The following is an 18460-nucleotide window of genomic DNA, read 5'->3' on the forward strand; positions in this document are numbered from 1 at the left end:
TCCTCAAGTTGCAAACACTAGCTCAAAGTAGCTCTGTGATTTGAAAGATGTTAAAGAAAAAGAAACGGCAGTATTTCTCTCTCTCCAGGGGTAACAATTTAGTATAGGGTTGGTGGACTGAAAGCTTCCCACAGATTTTCTGTAAAGATCTTTCTGTTGAAATTAAAATTATATTAAAAAGTTTAAAAATAGAGCAATGCATGTTTAATAACATGAAGTTCATAAATCTGCATCAATGTTTAAATAAATAGTTTGGCATTCTTGCTGCCCTGACTTCTTTTTCAGTGACTGGCCCTAAACCAGAACAGCAGAAAGTAAAGCAATCAGTTGATTTTTAAGCTAAAATTGATCCACACTCCAGAGCAGAAGGTGGCAGTAGAGCACCAATTACCTGAATGCCAACTGCTGTTGAACCAGAAGAAGAAGAAGAAGAAGAAGAAGAAGTAGTAACCAGGAAGTAGGGAGCCTTTTAGGTTGAAGGCATTACCTGAAGTAAATGCCTTCCATCCAACAACCAACCAGCATGAGGCTATTGTGGATAAGCTACAAAAACTGGACATCCATGTTGTCAGGAGAGGGGACATGTGCACAGAGACAGGAACATGGTATGTCTTCTGTTTCTTCTTCTTGTGTTTGACCTGCAGGCTGACTTGATGGTTTATTGACTGTATCATGTTGTTGCACATGGCTAGCTGTTTCTTTTTATAATGTTTTGAACTCTTTAACATCACACATCATGTTAAGTGTCACACATGTTAATCAGGTCACTTCCCTTACAGTACTTAGCCACTTGCACACAAGGTTCAATCTATTGAAGCATTGCAGCTTTCATTGTTTGGAATATGTGGATTTCATTATCAGCTTGTGCTGCGTGCGTTTACATTCATTGTCCTGGTAATGTTGTGTCAGCTGTGCATGTGTTTTTCAATCATTGTATTAATTTGCAGATGTTTTCTGGCTATATATGAAACATCAAATTGAAGTGAATAGATTGCCTCTGTTATTTAATATCTGATTTAGCCAATATTGGGCCCAGCATCTAATTTAATATTGGATCAGTTGTAGCTACAGTATCTTATTGATTTTACTGTTCCTGTGATTGATCAAGTGTACATTTGTGTTATATCAAACAAAGCTGCATTTGCATGTCATTTTTTTGGAGGTGTTGCTGATTGAATCTGAGACCATTACAGTGATGGAAATGCAAATTTGTTTGATTAATCCGAACATTATTTGTATGGCCGAGCAGCTAAGTATAAGAGCTGACATGCTGTCCAGATGACCACACGCTACCAGCTAATAATCATCCAGGTCATGTCCTTGGCCTCAGTAACCTGATGTCGGCTTCATGAATCACAATCTTCTGTGTCTGGATTTTAGGTGTCCTAGGAATCCATTCTGATTTCTACTTCAGCAGTCAGTCAATACGTATCCTCATCCTTATCGTGCGGTTGGGAGGAGGAGGAGGAGGAGGAGGAGGAGGAGGTGGTGTGGGAGGCTTATCAGTCTGGCATAACTTTGCATTATTTTCCTTGCTCTGGCAGGGTTAGCGAGGATGAAGAAACGGATGCTTGCACTTCTTCGGTCGAACATTCTTTACCCTTGTGCGAAGTGCCGGCTCTTTGATGTGTGAGAAGCAGCTGTTTACCGAGCCAATTGTACAACACCACAAACCCCAACACGGCATTCCACTGACACAGCACACTTTGATTTATGATTTTTTTTTTTTTTTTTTTTTTGCGCTCTTTCTTCTCTGTCACATGTTTGACTCTGTCACAGCTAATCTATGTCTTAAATTAGGTCTTTGAAGATCAGACCAGGAAAGCACCAACACAAAAATCTGATGGAATGATAGATGAGTCATACATGGCATTGATTATTAATAAGGAAGGATCTCTTTTTTTTTCCTAATTTCTCTCCTTTATTGTTTCTTTTGCTTTAGATTTCATGCTTCTATTGAGAGTTAACTAATTTTCCAACCTTCAAAAGTTGTAAAATATTGAACATGGCAGTGGGGGGAAAAAGTTTCAGGGCAGTCATTAAAACAACAAGGTTTCTCGGGAGAATGTGGGAGAGAGGAGAGGCTATCCACCACACAGATTAGATTGTGCCGCGCTGAGCTTATATGGGGCTGGATGGGGGAGTGGGGTAGAAGGAGATGAACCACAGACAGAAATCTTAGCATATGTTGGCTTGTGGGCACAGGGGAACGGCAAAAACTCCCGCCTTTATCCTGGGAGAGGCAGGAAGGAGAAGTCACCTTGATTAAATTAGTTGTATATGAAAATGGGGTTATGCCTATTGGGAGTACGTGACAAGGGCTTATAAACCTCGCCTTTCACAACCCTGCGAGAATGACTTTTTAATTTCCTCCCCCTTTTTTTTTGTGATGCGAGTTATATTTCTCCCTCTGCCTTTTGTCCCACGAGGCCTTTGTGTGTCAGGATCAATGCCGAATTCTCATTTGGTTACTGTCCCTTCCATTCATTCACATTGTAAGATTCTATTAGCATCTTACAAAACAGAATCTCTCTGGGTTTTTTTTGTCCCCCTTTTCCCTCTCCTCTCCTCCCTCTCTCCTAGCCAACCTTTTACACAGTTTTGCTTCCTGTCTCCTGCCATTTTCTAATTTCCTTTATATTACTCACCCCAGTCAGCTGTCATGTGTTCATATACTCAAACCTAAAAAGCGATTTCTTCACTTTTTCAAACAAATGGAAATGATTACAGCTGGCAAATTCTTAAGTGTGACCAAATTGCACCCTGGCACTATAATGGATGAATCGCAGCTATTGATAACAGTGGGAAGGCTTTTTTTCCCCCCCTGTCATTTCTGCTCAAGCTGCTGATTAGCCCTTTCACATCTCAGCTGTAGGAGACCTGTCCTGTTTGCAAAGACCTCCTTGATCCTAAACATTCTGTTCAGTCATCCACAGCCTTGCCTGCTTCTAGACCAACACAGGTAAGTATGGAGACATTTAGAGCTATTGTTTGTGAGATTCACACAGACCAACCCACTGAGGGTCCTCCTCCATCATATCTAAACCATGTTTCAGGTTTTTCAGTTAGAACCATTGACAGTAAAAACTATGGATTTCACCCGTTTGTTTCTGAAGAGCCGTTTTGAAGCTCGGTGGGAGGCTCCGGTTTGCTCCAACCGCCGCCATGTTGGCAGCATCACAGTCCGCCAAAACTCCAAATACAGACAATGAGATTAGGGAGATTAGGGGGGCAGGTGAAGCAGGAAACTTGCGCTGTGATACTGCAACGGAACAACAAGGTTTGACATTTCCGCATGGGCTTTAAGTCTGAGCCCTGAAGGTTGCCGCTTGGTTAGAACTGATGAAGCTGCTTTGAGGAAACCTCTTCAAGAAAACTATTTTTGTATTATTACACATCGCCTTTCTGGCAAAAAGATGCTTGATGTTGTGTTTTGTGTCTCTGGGTGTAGATGGAGATGGAGTGAAAGTGTTGTATTGTATCTTTATTCCTGCTGGAAATGAATCATGCTAGTGTACAAGTTTACTCTGACATTCAAGAAAAAGGCTTTAGTTTGACACAATGGATGATTGTGACATTGTGTTATGGCTGTGAAAGATGATTTGCCAAACACTGTCTTCCATTTTTGTAGTTCAATTTTTAACCATCTAGCAACATTCATTTACACTATACGATATAAAGCAGCACAAGTCCCCTTAAACAATTTGTGAGGCTGGTATCAAAGCTTTGTGGACGGATGTGTAATAGGAACAGGGCACACTTGGTTGACCTGTTACACTAATAACTGGAGTTATTGGGCTTTGCACTCTAAGCCAGCACTCCCCAATTAGAGAGCGAACCCATGAAGGACAGTCTTACATTATACTGTTACTGAAGCAGGGAGCAAAGAGGTTATTCCAGAACTAGTTGCTGATCTTATATGTTCAATGTAATTATGAAAACAAGAGGGCTCTGTAGGTCTTTCTTAACCTGACAGTACACTAGATATTGATAAAAATTAATTTATATTTGTTAGACATTACAGACAAAACATTTTGACATCTGCATAAATATTTTCTATTATTTAAAATTTAAATAAATTTTTTTTAACTAAAAGGTTTGATTGAAATTAAGATTTATTTAATTTTATTTTTAAAATTGGAGAGCTTAAAATCTACATAAAAACCTAAGTATGAATGAATGGATGGATTTATGGTTTAATACAGTCTTCAGTCAGACCCCTCTGTCTGTCAGAAAGCCTTTATCATTTTCATTTTTTCATTCTTCTTTCATCCTGATTCCTACTGTCAATAAAAGGTGGATTTAAAATGGGGTTGAAGTAAATTCGGATGTCCTCCCAGCCTGCTGGAGCACACTGTGCTGAAGAGTGTTTGTAAATGAGAAGTACTTCTTGTTCCAGCACCATACACTTTGCTTATTACTGAGAGAGAAGCCTGAGGGAAGTTAATTTTGCCTTTTAGAGCTGGCTGAAACATTCAGACATCTTCCTTTTTTTTCCAAATTGGAAAAAAATGTAGTTTTAACTTTATACATGGTGTTTCCCCCCCATCTTTATCATCATGTTCTGTTTTATTTTTAATTATCTTCATTTGTTCTTTTTTCTCTTATGTGTCTTTCTGTGCCTTCTCTAGCATTTGTTGCTTTTTATTCTCTTTTATATCTCCCTTGTCTTGTTTCTCTTTTAGAACTGCACATCCCACATGCACAGGTTTTGTTAGACAGTTTAGATCTTAGACTATATATATATATATATATATATGTCAAAGCTAATAAAATCATTCTAAGAATGACAGACTTACAGGGATATGATGGAATAGCATTTCCTGCAGTGTAGTGGGTTTATAAATTTACAATATTAACTTTTCATTTTAAATTTTCAGCCGTACTTAATGTAACATTTATAGGGCTGTGATTCTCATAAGCCAACATTATTACAGTGGCCAGCTGTACTTGACTTGAGTGAATGGCGGTGGAAACACACAGAGAGGGTTTGTCTCAGATAAAGTTGGATTTTCCTCCTCTCCTCTTCCTCTGGGGAGGATGTGGAGGTGTTGTATTTGTTGCTGTGGTATTGTGTTGCCATGTAATGTACAATGCCTGTTTTTTTGTTTTTTTTTTACTTCCCCTTGCTGTGTTGCACATTTGTCAGCCAAGCAGAAATGCTTGCTTTCAGTAGGAGGACTTGCTAAAGAATTTACACACGCCTATACTCAAAGCTGGGCTGGTCTTATTTTACTTCCTGCAGAGCAAAGAATTGTGTGGACAATTCTCATTTCTTCTGCAGATCTTCTTGTGTAAGCAATAATTATTATTCCGCTGGTTTTCTGGTCAAAGACATTTGCTCTTTTTGAATTTTATTAGTGTACTTTTAGTGTAGTCATTTGGAAACAGTGCATGTAATTCATATAGTGTAGGCTGACTGCCTGATTTAACAAAACAAAACAAAAAATCTAATTATTGCCAGAGATCAAGAGCCATGTTGACCTTTATGTCTCCAGAGGAAATTCACTTATAAGGATAGACTGCCTATGAAAAGCTGAAAAAAATTTCAGCAGGCCCTTTTCACAGTAGACACACTGCAAATAAATAAAATACTACATGCCACCTACTTGCAATTATCTGCCCCCAATAAATTGAAAATTTTAAAAAGTTTTCTTTATGCTGTTTTAAGGCATGTATCCACAGGGTACCTCGCTGACAAGCTTCCCATTCAGTTTCTACATAAAACATGCAATGCATTCTGGTAGTGCTGTGAGCTTGGGCTTGTCAAGCTCCTTTTCTTTACATTTTCGTAAATAGTAAATATGCCGGCATGCAAATATGTCCTGGCATGTCTCAAGAAGTTGCAAAAATTCAGCCAAAAAAAAAACCCTACAATCTACAATAAAGGCAGATTGATTTTGTTGAGCCATATTTGAAATATAAGAGACGGGCTGTAATAAAGCCTCCAGCTACCTTGGCAGCAGGTACTGGTACAGACAGAAGGTAGCATACAGTATGCAATAAAAAGCTGAAGAAGTCCAAAAAAACTACCAAACAAGCAAATATACAGTGCCAAAAGAAGCAAATATACAGTGTGTGCAGTAGACCAGTCTACCTTTCTTGCTGTGCCTCACAATGCACTACATTGTAATGTCTTTTTTTCCCTAGGTGTTAGAAGATGCCATACATTAGCATAATGCTACACTCCCAAAGCAACACAAGCTTAAATGCAATATAATCCTATTAGATCTGTATTCTAAAAAATGGCAATTTTCAGTCTGCATCCCTTATATAAACTTGTGCTACATTCTCATGATAGCCATCGCTACACACAAGAAAACAGAAACCAGAAAGACAAAGATGGACCATACTGCAAATACTATACATTGATTGAACAGTTTTGTACTGAATACAGCGGTACCTATGCTCACTCCAGTTTCACTCAGGAGTCCAAGGTTACCTGACACCATGAGCTGTTTTGTTTTCACCCACTATTAGGTTTTGTTCTAATTGTGGTTGGTTTTGGCATATATTAAAAAAGCAACACCAACAACCAAACAAAACAAAAAACACTAGTGGTTAAGGATCAAGGCAAGGTATCGCAAAGAGTCCCTACAGGAACTGTAGAAATGAAATATCGACTTTATGCTATGCTTTCCTGAAGAAAACAGGCTGCTGTAGTCTCTATAAAGTAACGGGAGAGTTAAAATGTTAAAAAAATAAAAATAAAAATACGGAAAAATATGACTGCTTAGTAACTTATGTGAAATAAAATCAGAATTAAAATGTTAAGGTAATGATTAAATGCATACCTAGATCTCAGCAAGACATTAAAATACACACATTGAGAAAATACGGGAGCAGTAGATGAAATGAACATTTTCCGCTTCTTTTTATCCAGTTCTTCTGTCGTTCTATTCTTTGCCACAGCCTATCCATGAACACATTCCTCCAAATGAGATTCTTTAGGCCTTTTAAAATCTCCTGATAGGTGCAGGCATTAACACAAACCGAGAACACAAAGGCCGCAGCCTTCTGTATTATCTCCCTCTCACAGAGCGGAGACGCAGGACATTAATCACTGCAAAGTCGCACTTCAACACACACACACACACACACACATTGCCAACTAGAGCTATGAAGCGAGGGCTGATTCAATCATATCTAACCAGTGTCTTGGTCACTATTAGTATTTGTTCAATTGATTTGACCTTCATGGCAGAACAAACCAAACCAAAGGCTCGAATGGCTACTAGCTAAAAATACTAAATTAATATTTCAGTTGCTGCCTAATTACTAATGAAACAAGGGTAAAGGGTGAGTGCAAAGTCATCATCTCCGGAGGGGGGAACCTTTCATGCATGCATTTCTGTCTCCATTCTATCAAAGACTTCTTGTATGTCCAATACAGCTCATAAAAACAAAGGTTTGCTGCCAGGTGATGAATACGCCAATTTTTGGTGTCCATGCAGTATTCAAAGCATATTTTTACATAGGAGATGTATGCCGCTTTCATAATTTATTACAGTTTTACATAATGACACCATTTCATGTTTAATGCAGTGGAGACATCTTTTTTCTTTTCCCATCTCATTCTGTGCACCCGGCGTCCCTCTGTCACAGATTGACCGCACTTATTGTGCAAAATAGCTCGACAATGCAAGAACTGGGGGTGCGGGTGGGGGGTTCCTCGAGATGTATTCACAAAAACCTGGTGTAATTATACAGGCATACTGCTGACTTTGGGTAAAAATGATGAGAAATGAGCTTCTGATGAAGACCTTGCCTGGAGCAGTAAATTCATGTCCTCTTCCCCTAAAACCCCTCCCCACCTTCTCCTCCACACCCCTTTCCTCCCCAGCTGTAGCTGTAGTGGAGAAGGGGGGAAAAACAGGAAGAGGAAAAGATGAGGGGAGGGGAAGGAAGAGGACTCACGCACTAGATTTTAATAAGGAGTTGTCACAGCAAATAGCCTGGCCCTACATCAAACATGCAGAAGCTTTGGGAGGTTAGGCTTGAACACAGCTCTGCACCGCTTGCAGAACTCGCAGCTTCACCTCCCTCCTTAACCATCGCCATGACCCTTGATCCCTGACCTTGCCCCTGAAAAGAACCCTTCGAAGAATAGAGCCATCTTTTATTGTCAATTTTAAAAATCCACCATATCTTACAATAGATCTGTCTTCTATTGCCTTCCTTTTGCTTAAAATGAACACATAATTATAAATAGCACATATGCCTAGTAAGAGAGAAATAAATCACATTAGCAGTTTAATTTCTGCAAATTAAACAAGGATTCTAAACTACAAACATAATTAAAAATGCTTTTTTTTTCTTCTACCTCGCATTCATCCAAATTAAGGTTCAGGCGCACAAGCTCGCCATGCTTTTACTAATCACATGGTTTCCTTTTCGCAATATATTGTGGATTGTCAGGGGAAATCACTGTCAAGGCTAGATGCGGGATGCGGAGCCTCCTCCATGATGTGAAAAAATAAAGTCATTGTCACATTCCGAAAAGGGTGGAGTGGATTGATGTGTGCCGTGCGATTTGCCATCCCACAGAGCCACGGCAGGCAGGCAGTGCCAACGAAAACTACTAATGGATTTTCTTCTCTGCTGCGTTGTATGTACTACATTGTATTTGACTAGCAGAACATATTGTGGGAGGTGTTAAATCGTGTCAACTTATCGGCATGTTTGTCTGCAAAATGAGATTATGAAAATGTTACATGTGCTACACCAGGCATTAAAAAGGTTGTCTGTGTGGTGGCTGGTGAGTTTTTTTAAAGTACACAGTAGGGTTTGGCAAGTTCCTGTATGAACTGTAGTTGGTTAATAAAGATATGATGTGCTACAAGCCAATCATTATAGTAAATTAAACCCCGACGTGGAACCCCACCTTAAAGCAGATTGTCCTGAAAGGGTTAAATTTCCCATTAACGACTGGAACCCTGTGTGTTTTCGTGCATAGCTTACTATATAGTTTCTTAAGCAGAAATGCGTTTGTAACAACGGTCAGTTTGGTGCAGCAGCAGCATGCTCTTCAGAAGTAATCCAAACTAGAATCCCATGAATGACCAATCAGAATTAAGTATTCAACACAGTTGTATAACTGTGTAAAGGAGGAAACTCTGTGGCTGAGAAATGAAGGCCATGTAAAAGTGTATAAAATCGCAGTTTCCCCCATCATGGCCTCTGTCGGACTGGCTCCTAAAGTTGGCTATCTATGGGCAGTTGAACCATTAAATATTATATCTTTACTTACTTCCTGTCAAGTCATTCATGCAAATTGTACCATTTCCACTAAGGAGAAGAGTTAAATGTGTGTCCGGTGTGTGTAATATTCGTGTTGCAATTTGCCAAATTTCCTTACAGTTTCCTTTTTTCCTACAGTGTTTCTTTTGTCAGTGTCAGTGCATCATGTTGCCAAGCTAAGTACTTTAAATGGTGTAATTTTGCCTCATCTGTTAGAGCAGTTCTTAAATGTTCTTGCTCCTCTTGATGCTTTGCATTTTAGCTGCACTCAATCAGTGTGGAAACAATTATTTCATTATATATTGACACAGTAGGTCAGAAACCACTTTCGTTGTTTTATAACAGCATTTACAACCTGCAGTGATAACAATGCAGATTGAACTTACATGAATCCCCCCCCCCCCCCCCCCCCCCACACACACACACACGTTGAAAAATTCTTATCCTTATTCTCTTTGAGAAACCATGCGGAAGTGTTATATATTGTTATTTTGCTGAGGATACTTCATAAAGTCATCCTATGATGAATAATATTATTGTGGGGAGTTCTGTGCATACCAATACCAACATCATCTATCCAGTTTATTTCATAGTGAAGGCCTACAGTTTGTGCACTTCACTTTGCTCTATGTGGTACAATCTACTGTACTGTTTGTCCATATTTGTCTGCACCATTAGCCCCACAGAAAACCAATGAAGCAACATGCTGTTATATGTAGTGCTCCTAATAATAAACAGACGTCATAAAGAATCCAAATAATAGGACACTTGAATGGAATTGAAATGCCAATCAAAAGCAGTGTTTCCAATCCAAGTATGCTTGACACAACACTGAACTCCCTCTGCTCACATATTGAAAATTGCTTGGTGCGATGCAGTTGCAATGCACATGATGAAAGAGAAGACAGTGCATTAAAAGGGTTATTTGGAAAGGTCATCCTGGCAAAATCAACCTGCACTTATTCCCAAAACAATATCTAGTGTACTGCCGGCTTCTAATATCTGGAAGAAGCAGACACACTTTCAGCTGGCTAACCAAGTGATATTTGGTTACTGACTACTAGAATGATAAAATGAGCAGTTTTATTTTATATTAAGTATAATTATGCTAATGATTGTGGATGCAGGTCCAGGACAGTATTGATGCACTTATATACGCCTTTCCAGGAAGTTGGAGGTCCTAAGAGGGCTGCAGTGGACTGTAACTGCAGACAGAGGAAGGAAAAGAAAAAAAAAACAAAAAGAAAATCTAGTTGTTTGTTAAATGATTGAAATACAACATTTTGTTATTTTTATTTCATTTTGAACAAAGCTGACACATTTTAAATTGCTTAAGACCCTTAGATTTGTTAAAAATTTCGTACAATTAATGAATGCAAAAATAATGCAGGGCAGCATGTAATGTGTCATTATTATCCAAGTCTCTCTCAGCTGTCCCAACCTCTGGTTTCCTTTGGTAAGACTTCTTTGGATAAACTGCAACTCACCCTCAGCACCTGATACAGTTTGCTTGTGACAGCAACAAATGGCTCCTTCAGTTCTCATGTCCTTGGGCCAGAACAGTGTGTAAAGAACCTAATTAAGCTTCTTATGTTGAGATGCTGAGATCAGTGCTCCAAAAAAAAAAAAGGTTTGTCTTACATATTTCTTTTCTTGTGAAAATAGCCAGATTAGGGTTACTGCATATTGTTTATTGTACATATTAAGAATGGTGCAGTGTGATTACACTAACAAAGTGTTGTTTATAATTTGTAATACCTTCTGCAGCGAGTCCTTACCTTGGAGTACCATCAGAGTTCCTCTGCATCGTAGATCTCTGGTTCACTCTGAGTTATTATATTAAAGCTTATGTTTTCAGCATGGGCCGAGGCCTCTCACTGAATCGTCCTATAAATCAGGAAGCCTGGAAGGCAATAGCAAAAATTGCATATTGTTAAAAATCCAGGTGCATTATTTATGGAGTGGAATTCTTGTGTGATGCACTACAGTGTTAATAAACCGCAGGGTATGATCACTTCATATATTATTATTTTTCTCCTCAGTGTAGTGCAGTGTATACCATCTATCAAAGCAAGCAAATTAAAATATAACCTCTCCAATTACACTGCTTGTGTAGCGTTAGCCTTACCCGGCCTGAATTCAAACCTCGCATGTGTCTCGAATGCATCATAATAATAGATGTTTGTCTGTTTTGCAAGCTGCTTTTGCACTAAAAACGTCTTGGTGCTTTGCAGAATAGCATGCAGGAACACAGGTAAACCAGCTGGCGCAGTGACCTCATTGACATACCTATTACTGTTTCCCTTCCTGCTGCTCAGGCTGTTTCCTTACACCAGGGCCCAGCTAGTATTACAATATCATAGTGTATAAGGCTATTATGGGTCAAGGGAATTGAGACTTGAGATGAGATGGAGCACTGAATTTCACAGTCAGCCATTCAAAGAGTGTTTTGGCAGTTGGGGCCCCAACAAAGAGCACAAAGCACCATCAGTTATTGTAACTGATAAATGATCCCAATGCATTGCCACAATGAAAGAATTTAATGGATAACCCGGGCGAGAGCTGACCATTTCATTAATTCTGTTTGACAGCAGGCTCAAGACATTAGAAAATGCATAATATAACTGTCAATATAATTTAGCTATTTCTGTTTAACACTATATTGCACTCAGGAAATTATATATATAGCCTATATATATATATATGTGTGTGTGTGTGTGTGTGTGTGTGTAGTACTTACTATTAGTGATTACATTATTACATTACAGGGTCTGTCATTATAATACAACATATCTAATGAGCACAAGCAGAGCAGTCTTAACTCACCAGTTAGCATGCATCAGCAGAATGCTTGCATGATATTGTAAAATTGTATAAAATTATGTAGTGTATTGCCAAAAGTGGTTAAATAAAGGGAGCTTTGCAGTCTGTTTATAAAGACCTACCTTAGGAGTGCCTTCTGTGTGAATTACAGCCTATTACAGTACACTGCCATGGGTAGGAGGTGGATTGAGTCTCCCTTAAACTGCTCTGTCATAGCCTCTTGGTTGAATACCCATAATTCTTCACTCTGCGTATACACAGAGATTTGTGCGGACACCTTAAATCTTTCCAAGCTTGTCTTAAACACGCTCTGGGCTTTCATTATTATTTATTCCACTGGCAATCCCCTCTAAATTTTGCACATGTGGTACAGTCCAGAGGCTAATTAACAGCAGCAGCTTTACTTTGTTACAATTAGGAACCCTTAAAGACAGCTGTGATTCTTGTAAATCTAATTGAAACTCATTTCGAAGAAAGGGAAAGAGGTTATTATTGAGGTTGACTACATAAAATGTTGCAGAGAACACAGACAGTGCACACATTTCTCTCTGTGAAATGTCTGGAACACAGAAGAGGTGACACGCTTGTAGAGAAATATCAAAGTCTTCTCTCCCAACAACACAGCTTCTCACTTCATAAATAATTTCCACTGCTTTTCTAGGAACTGATATAAGATCCTACTCTTAACCCTCCTCCTAGTACCCCCCCCCCTCATCTCTGGCCTAAAGCAGCTGGCTGTTCTGTGCTAGAGTAGACTGTCTTTCTGTTCTTCTGCATGTTATAAAATACATTTTATGATCTTCACCTACACATTGAAGCGGCAGCATGAAAGTGGATAAATCGACAAATTAGTGGTCCAAAGTAGTCGACTATTAGTCGATTTGTCATTAAGGTAGTCGATGACTAGTCGACTATTGAAATTAGTTGCAGCCCTAGTTATGTTAAAAGCAAACTGTCCACCTCATAGGTCAACAGACATTAAGTCATGCTGCCAACAAACCTAAGGATGATAAGCACAATAAAGGCTGGTTATATTGGATGTAGCTCAGTGCATCTAATAATTGACAACTGTGTGGTCGCACTATGTAGAATAAAAGTACAGGGGGGGCTGGCTACCTGACCACTCGGGATACTCATTCTTCTCCATCAAACCCCCCCTTTGTCATATAAAACCTGAAGGTCAGGCAAGCCTGTCACTGAATCATGTGTATTTATGTGGTTGTGAACATCTGTACACAAGCCTTGTTGTCCTTCACCTCCTCTGTTATGCATCTATGAACGCCTCTTCCATACTTTGTGAGATACATTATTTAGAAAATATAATAACAGACAATGGGGAGAGAAGAAATCAATTATATTTCAATGAACCTTTAATGACCTGCCATCATATTAAATGCAAATGCCTCCAGCTCTTTAATAATACCCAGCTAATTTACATGGAAATCATTATTTGCGGTGTAATCATACACATGCACATACTCCTTCCTAAAGTCTTTCTGAACACACACTACATACAAACACACCGCCCCCTGTGATTCATCTATCAGGTCACCCTCTGCTTGCTGTTATTGGTTTTTGTTTCTTGTTATCCATTCACTGCCTTGCATGCAGTTTTTTTTTTTTTTTTACCTGAATGCTTTTCGCCTTGTTCAGAATAATGACGGCGCACAAAGGAATGATGCCTCTACATGCATGGCAGCTCCAATGACGGGGTTGACAGACCAGCTGAATTGAATTCATATGTCTGATCGCTTTCTATCAGCAGCTCTCCTTCTCCCTGTCTCACTCTTGACTTTTCCCCTCTCCTTCTCCCTCGGGTGCATTTTGGAATCCCTCTCAGAATGTGTTTCTTTCAGCCTCGGATAAAACGAGGACAGTAAAAATTTTAAGCAAACTACTGTCTCGGTGTAAAACCATGCGTCTGTGCATATCGCTACCACTTCAGCACAGGAGAGAACAGTCCAAGAAGCATTAATAATAAATATCTAAAAATATCTTGATATGCAAGACACTGTTTGCCTTGAGGCCCTCGATGAGTGGATGAGTTGGTGATGGAGGCTGTGCTGCTCTTCAGGCATTTAATATGAATAAGATTCTTTGTGCTTTTTTCATGTTATTCAGCAAAACATACTTTTTTAGGAGGTCACCATGTTTTCCAGTGCACTTGCTTTTGTCCGGTTTCTGTGGCACTTTCAGCCATGTGTGCGGTTTCAAAGCACATTGCCATTCTACCTCCATAGTTTATACAAATCAGTGAAGTGATCAAAAACTGCACTTCTTCAACTGGGCACTTGAGGCTAGTGGATCCAAACTAATCAAGATCTTCGTATTGGAATGCAGAAAAAAAACATGTTAATAAACAGCCTACAGTGTCAAAACCTGCCGTCCCATCCACGCCCTCTGGGGGCTGGCTCGAATAGTCAATCAAGAGTCAATCCCCATATGTTCCATGTTAAATTGTCCAACTTTACAGCCAAAATACATGTTTACAGCCTAGTTCTCTCTCTATGCCATGAAGGTGCATTTTTATATAAAATCCTACCTCAGTACCACCTATTTAGCCATCTTCACGGTTCACCCAGGAGTTCTCAGGAAACTAAAGTGACAGAGAGCTCCACAATATACAGTGTAAACTTGTGTCTATCTTAAAGTATGGTCGCACAAGATATGGGTAGTTTCTCCTGATCCTGCATTAGTCTGTTGTTCTCCATTTTTCTATTCTGTCATTAACATACAATTCTATTGATCTTATAATGAAGGAGTCACAGGTATTTACATCTAAACTGTGCATGCTCTTAATTATGCATCAATGACAGTGTGTAATATTCATGGCGTGCCAAAATAATCTAATTTATTTGTTGTTGCATGTTAGAAAAAGAAAAAAAAAACCCACTGTCAGGTGTAAGTGAAGTGAGCCTTTCCTAAGGATAACAGGTGTAATGTTCAGCCTCAGGCAGCTAAAAGTAGTTGCTGTGCTTGGCACCTGGGACCCCTGTCTCTCCGCAGGAATTGGCGTTGTGCCGGCAGCTTCTCTAAGAGCCAGGTGTTGTTTTATTTATCTGAAAGCACAAGTGACCTTTCTAGAAGAATGCTGCAGAGAGACCTTCCTCAGAGGGCTGTCTGCCTTCCCTCTTCTGACACACACCTCCCAGTTAAGGATGAGATCAAGAGCCACCAGCCAGGCTTTTCCCCACACTCAGGCTTGTCACAGATCCTGACTCAACACGAACCTTTACATTTGGTCTTAACTATAAGGCTGTCTAGTTCTTAAGTGTCATATTAAGTATGGGTAGCACTGTTTGACTCCACAGTTGAAGTTTTATTGTCTGGCAGGAGGTCACATTTTATGAAGTAGCCAGATTTTAAATGCAATATGGTGAATCACTTCTAGACAGGATGCTTATGTCTCACCGAGATGTCTTTTTGCAAGAAAGATCTGAGAAGAATTGATCATGGCAATGGAAAGCAGTCACTATTAACAGCCACCACACACACAGCCACATAAGTTAATTAATTCATGCTTCATTCATAATTCATTCATTTAATCTATAAACTTGTAAAGCTTCAAAGTCTCCCAAAGGATCGAGCTGCATGCTGTGTTGTAGCTTATTGCCATAATAAGTACTGGAAACCAGTTGTTTCCAGTTCAGAGTTTGTGTGAGACGATCAAACCTCTCCTGTGATCTGGTGTCGTGTTTGCCAACTCTGAACTTGGCAGCTTAGATCGTAATAAGCATAGAGAATATCTCCATAATCCAATGTAGATAGCATGGTGGATGGTATAATGAATATTTGGTTTTCAAAGGCTCTATTTCAGTAAAAGAATCCAATTTGATTTTTAAAATTTTCTTAGCTTTTTTTGAGATTTTTTTTGGAAGTGTGGGTAGGATAGGGGATAAGTCAATATCACATACTTTGCAATAGTCACGCATTTTGTGTTTTAAAATTGAGAGGTAGGATGTTGCTGGCTTGAAATCTAGGGAAAGTCTTGGTTTGCACTAAGGTTGCCTACACAATTATATCATCAGCGTAAAAGACAAAATAACTAGGGCCTAGTATTCAGCCTTGAGGGACACCTCTGCAGTCTTGATTTGCAAATGTGTTCCCTCTCCTGAAGCTAGAGATTTTTGTTTTAGTTAAATAAAAATAATAATAATGATGATAGCAAACATGTACATTCTCCAACATCATTGCCATTGATCAGAAACAGGGATTTACAGAATACTCCAGTATCATCATTAGAAATAAAAAGGTCAAGGCAGCAACCTGCCCTTTTTTAATCACTTTTTCACAGTTTGCTGTCAATATTGGGATTAAAACTCCAATAGATTTTTGTCAGAGCCGATACAGGTAATTTAACTGCTAAGATATTGATGAGAATTGAACCTGCTTGAACCTCCGATAGGTGCAGTGGAGCTAATTTACACGTTAGAAGTTTGTCAGTGTCACAGAATATGCACTGATTAGATGAGTGAGTTGATCGTTCTGTGTTGATGTTCATTTTACATGTATTATCAGCACCATTATGTCCACTTACTCAATCACTGTAAATTATTATTTTTGTTAACATATAGCCTCAGTTGAACACTATAGATTTCTTGTGGGGGGTCTCTTTAATGTTTGGGTCAATTAAATCGGAACCTGTGCATCTTTGGTCAGGCTGTAGGCCAGATCATGTGCTGTGCACTAGTGGCTATAGTAAATAAATGAATAAACATTAGCATGGAAACTTCATCATGAAGTTTTGTGTGTCTGACAACACATCGGGGGTGTTGTCCAGATGGTAAATTTAATGCTCCAAGTGACTAGGGCTGGGTTTTGTGAAGGATGCCACGATACGATACGATATGTACCTCGATACAGGGGCCACAATACGATACTTACATTGATACAGTGCAGTATGCTACAATTTGATAATATGAATACTAATACTAATGTATAATGCTGTATATGTGCTTGTCTCACACTGAATGCGTGAGACTTCAGAGTTCTGATCGTCACACACCTAGTAAAGGGTTGCAGTTGCTGCTGGTCAATGCTAAGAGGGCTATACATTGTTCTTTTATTACAGAAACTGAATAGCTTTGTGTTGTTTTTCTTATTTACACAATGCCATGTCATTTATTTACGCCATTTCTGTCTCTTCATGGTCAGGCGTTTACAACTCTCCTCTGCTGTCTTGTGCATGGGGGGGTTCACCTCGATGCGTGCGCAAACACATGCACATTGACAAGGCTAAGCTAGTGGCCGCGCTGCCAGACCAAGACAAAACATGACATGACAGGTAGACGGTGATGAAGATGGAGGTGCTGCTCTTCTTTGACATTTCAATTGTTCACTTACATCACTAAGACAAAAGATGCGTTCTACATTAGCCAGGGAAGCTACACCGCCAATGGCTGGCAGGAGTATCAATATTTTATTTTAAAAATATCGATATACTGTATATCTAAATATTTATATATTTATTTATTTATTTGCACAACCCTACGAATGACTGTATCGTGGTGCCATTTCTTCAGTGCCTGCCTGATCAGTTACTAAATGCTTCATCATGTTGAAAACTGCCAGGTTCTTGTCACAGTCTGCTCTCTTATGAGATTTGTCAGAGAATGCCTGCAAGGTTAAAACAAATGAAGATGGCACTCTTTGTGTATAATGTGGTAAGACCCGAACAAAAGCAGTCATGCCTGCCTGGAGTCACTCTAGTTCTAATCTGCCTCCCTCTGCATTGTAACAAAGAGACATTAGAGTGAAACTGATGGTTACTATGGCAACGATACATGGCCTTGCTTATGTCTATGGTACTTAGGAGAACAGCTGTTATTAACCATAGGTGGATTTAGAGGAAAAATTGATTTAACACAATCAATGCAATCAATGCCTTGTTTTGCTGATGTCCGACACAGTAAAGAACAAACGGCTTAAATATCAACAGTGCAATTATAAAAGGAGAAAAAGACCATGCGGATGCACACTTCATTATTTCCTCATGCGTGACATTGACACAACCCTGAACTAAAGAAGGGCATTGTTAATCATCTTATGTGTTTAACTTGCGTGTCATCTAGGAAGAAGGAACTCTGTGCAAAAATGCAACTTTCTTTGTAAATGTAAAATGAAAAACTAAAGGAAACGGAGTTGGACCAAGAGACATGATGAATGGGGTCAGAGAATGTCAGTAAATGCCATCAGATCAAAACCATTTTTCCAACCATGATCCATGGCCTTGTTGTGTTTGTATCTGATATCCTGACATCACTCATAGTGACGAAAGGAAAGGCTGGCCAGAAAGTAAATAAAAAATATTATGCTAGAGATCATAGCTTCAGGGTGAGGACTGTGTGTCTAAGCACCACAAGTATTTCAAAGAATCACAGTATAGATTACAGAAAAT

The 18460-nt window shown here is 39.2% G+C and overlaps 1 protein-coding gene across 1 annotated transcript in view; it reads left to right on the top strand.

Annotated features, from left to right (window-relative positions):
* The first annotated feature begins 499 nt into the window (after positions 1-499).
* LOC114443429 (leucine-rich repeat transmembrane neuronal protein 4) overlaps positions 500-18460 on the top strand; it is a 182427-nt gene continuing 164466 nt past the window's right edge. Inside the window, exon 1 of the mRNA XM_028417439.1 lies at positions 500-605. Coding sequence (XP_028273240.1) covers positions 524-605 — 82 coding nt within the window. The 5' untranslated portion in view covers positions 500-523. The remainder of the gene's footprint in view (positions 606-18460) is intronic.

The sequence above is a fragment of the Parambassis ranga genome, chromosome 12 (assembly GCF_900634625.1).
Source record: "Parambassis ranga chromosome 12, fParRan2.1, whole genome shotgun sequence".
NCBI lineage: Eukaryota > Metazoa > Chordata > Actinopteri > Ambassidae > Parambassis > Parambassis ranga.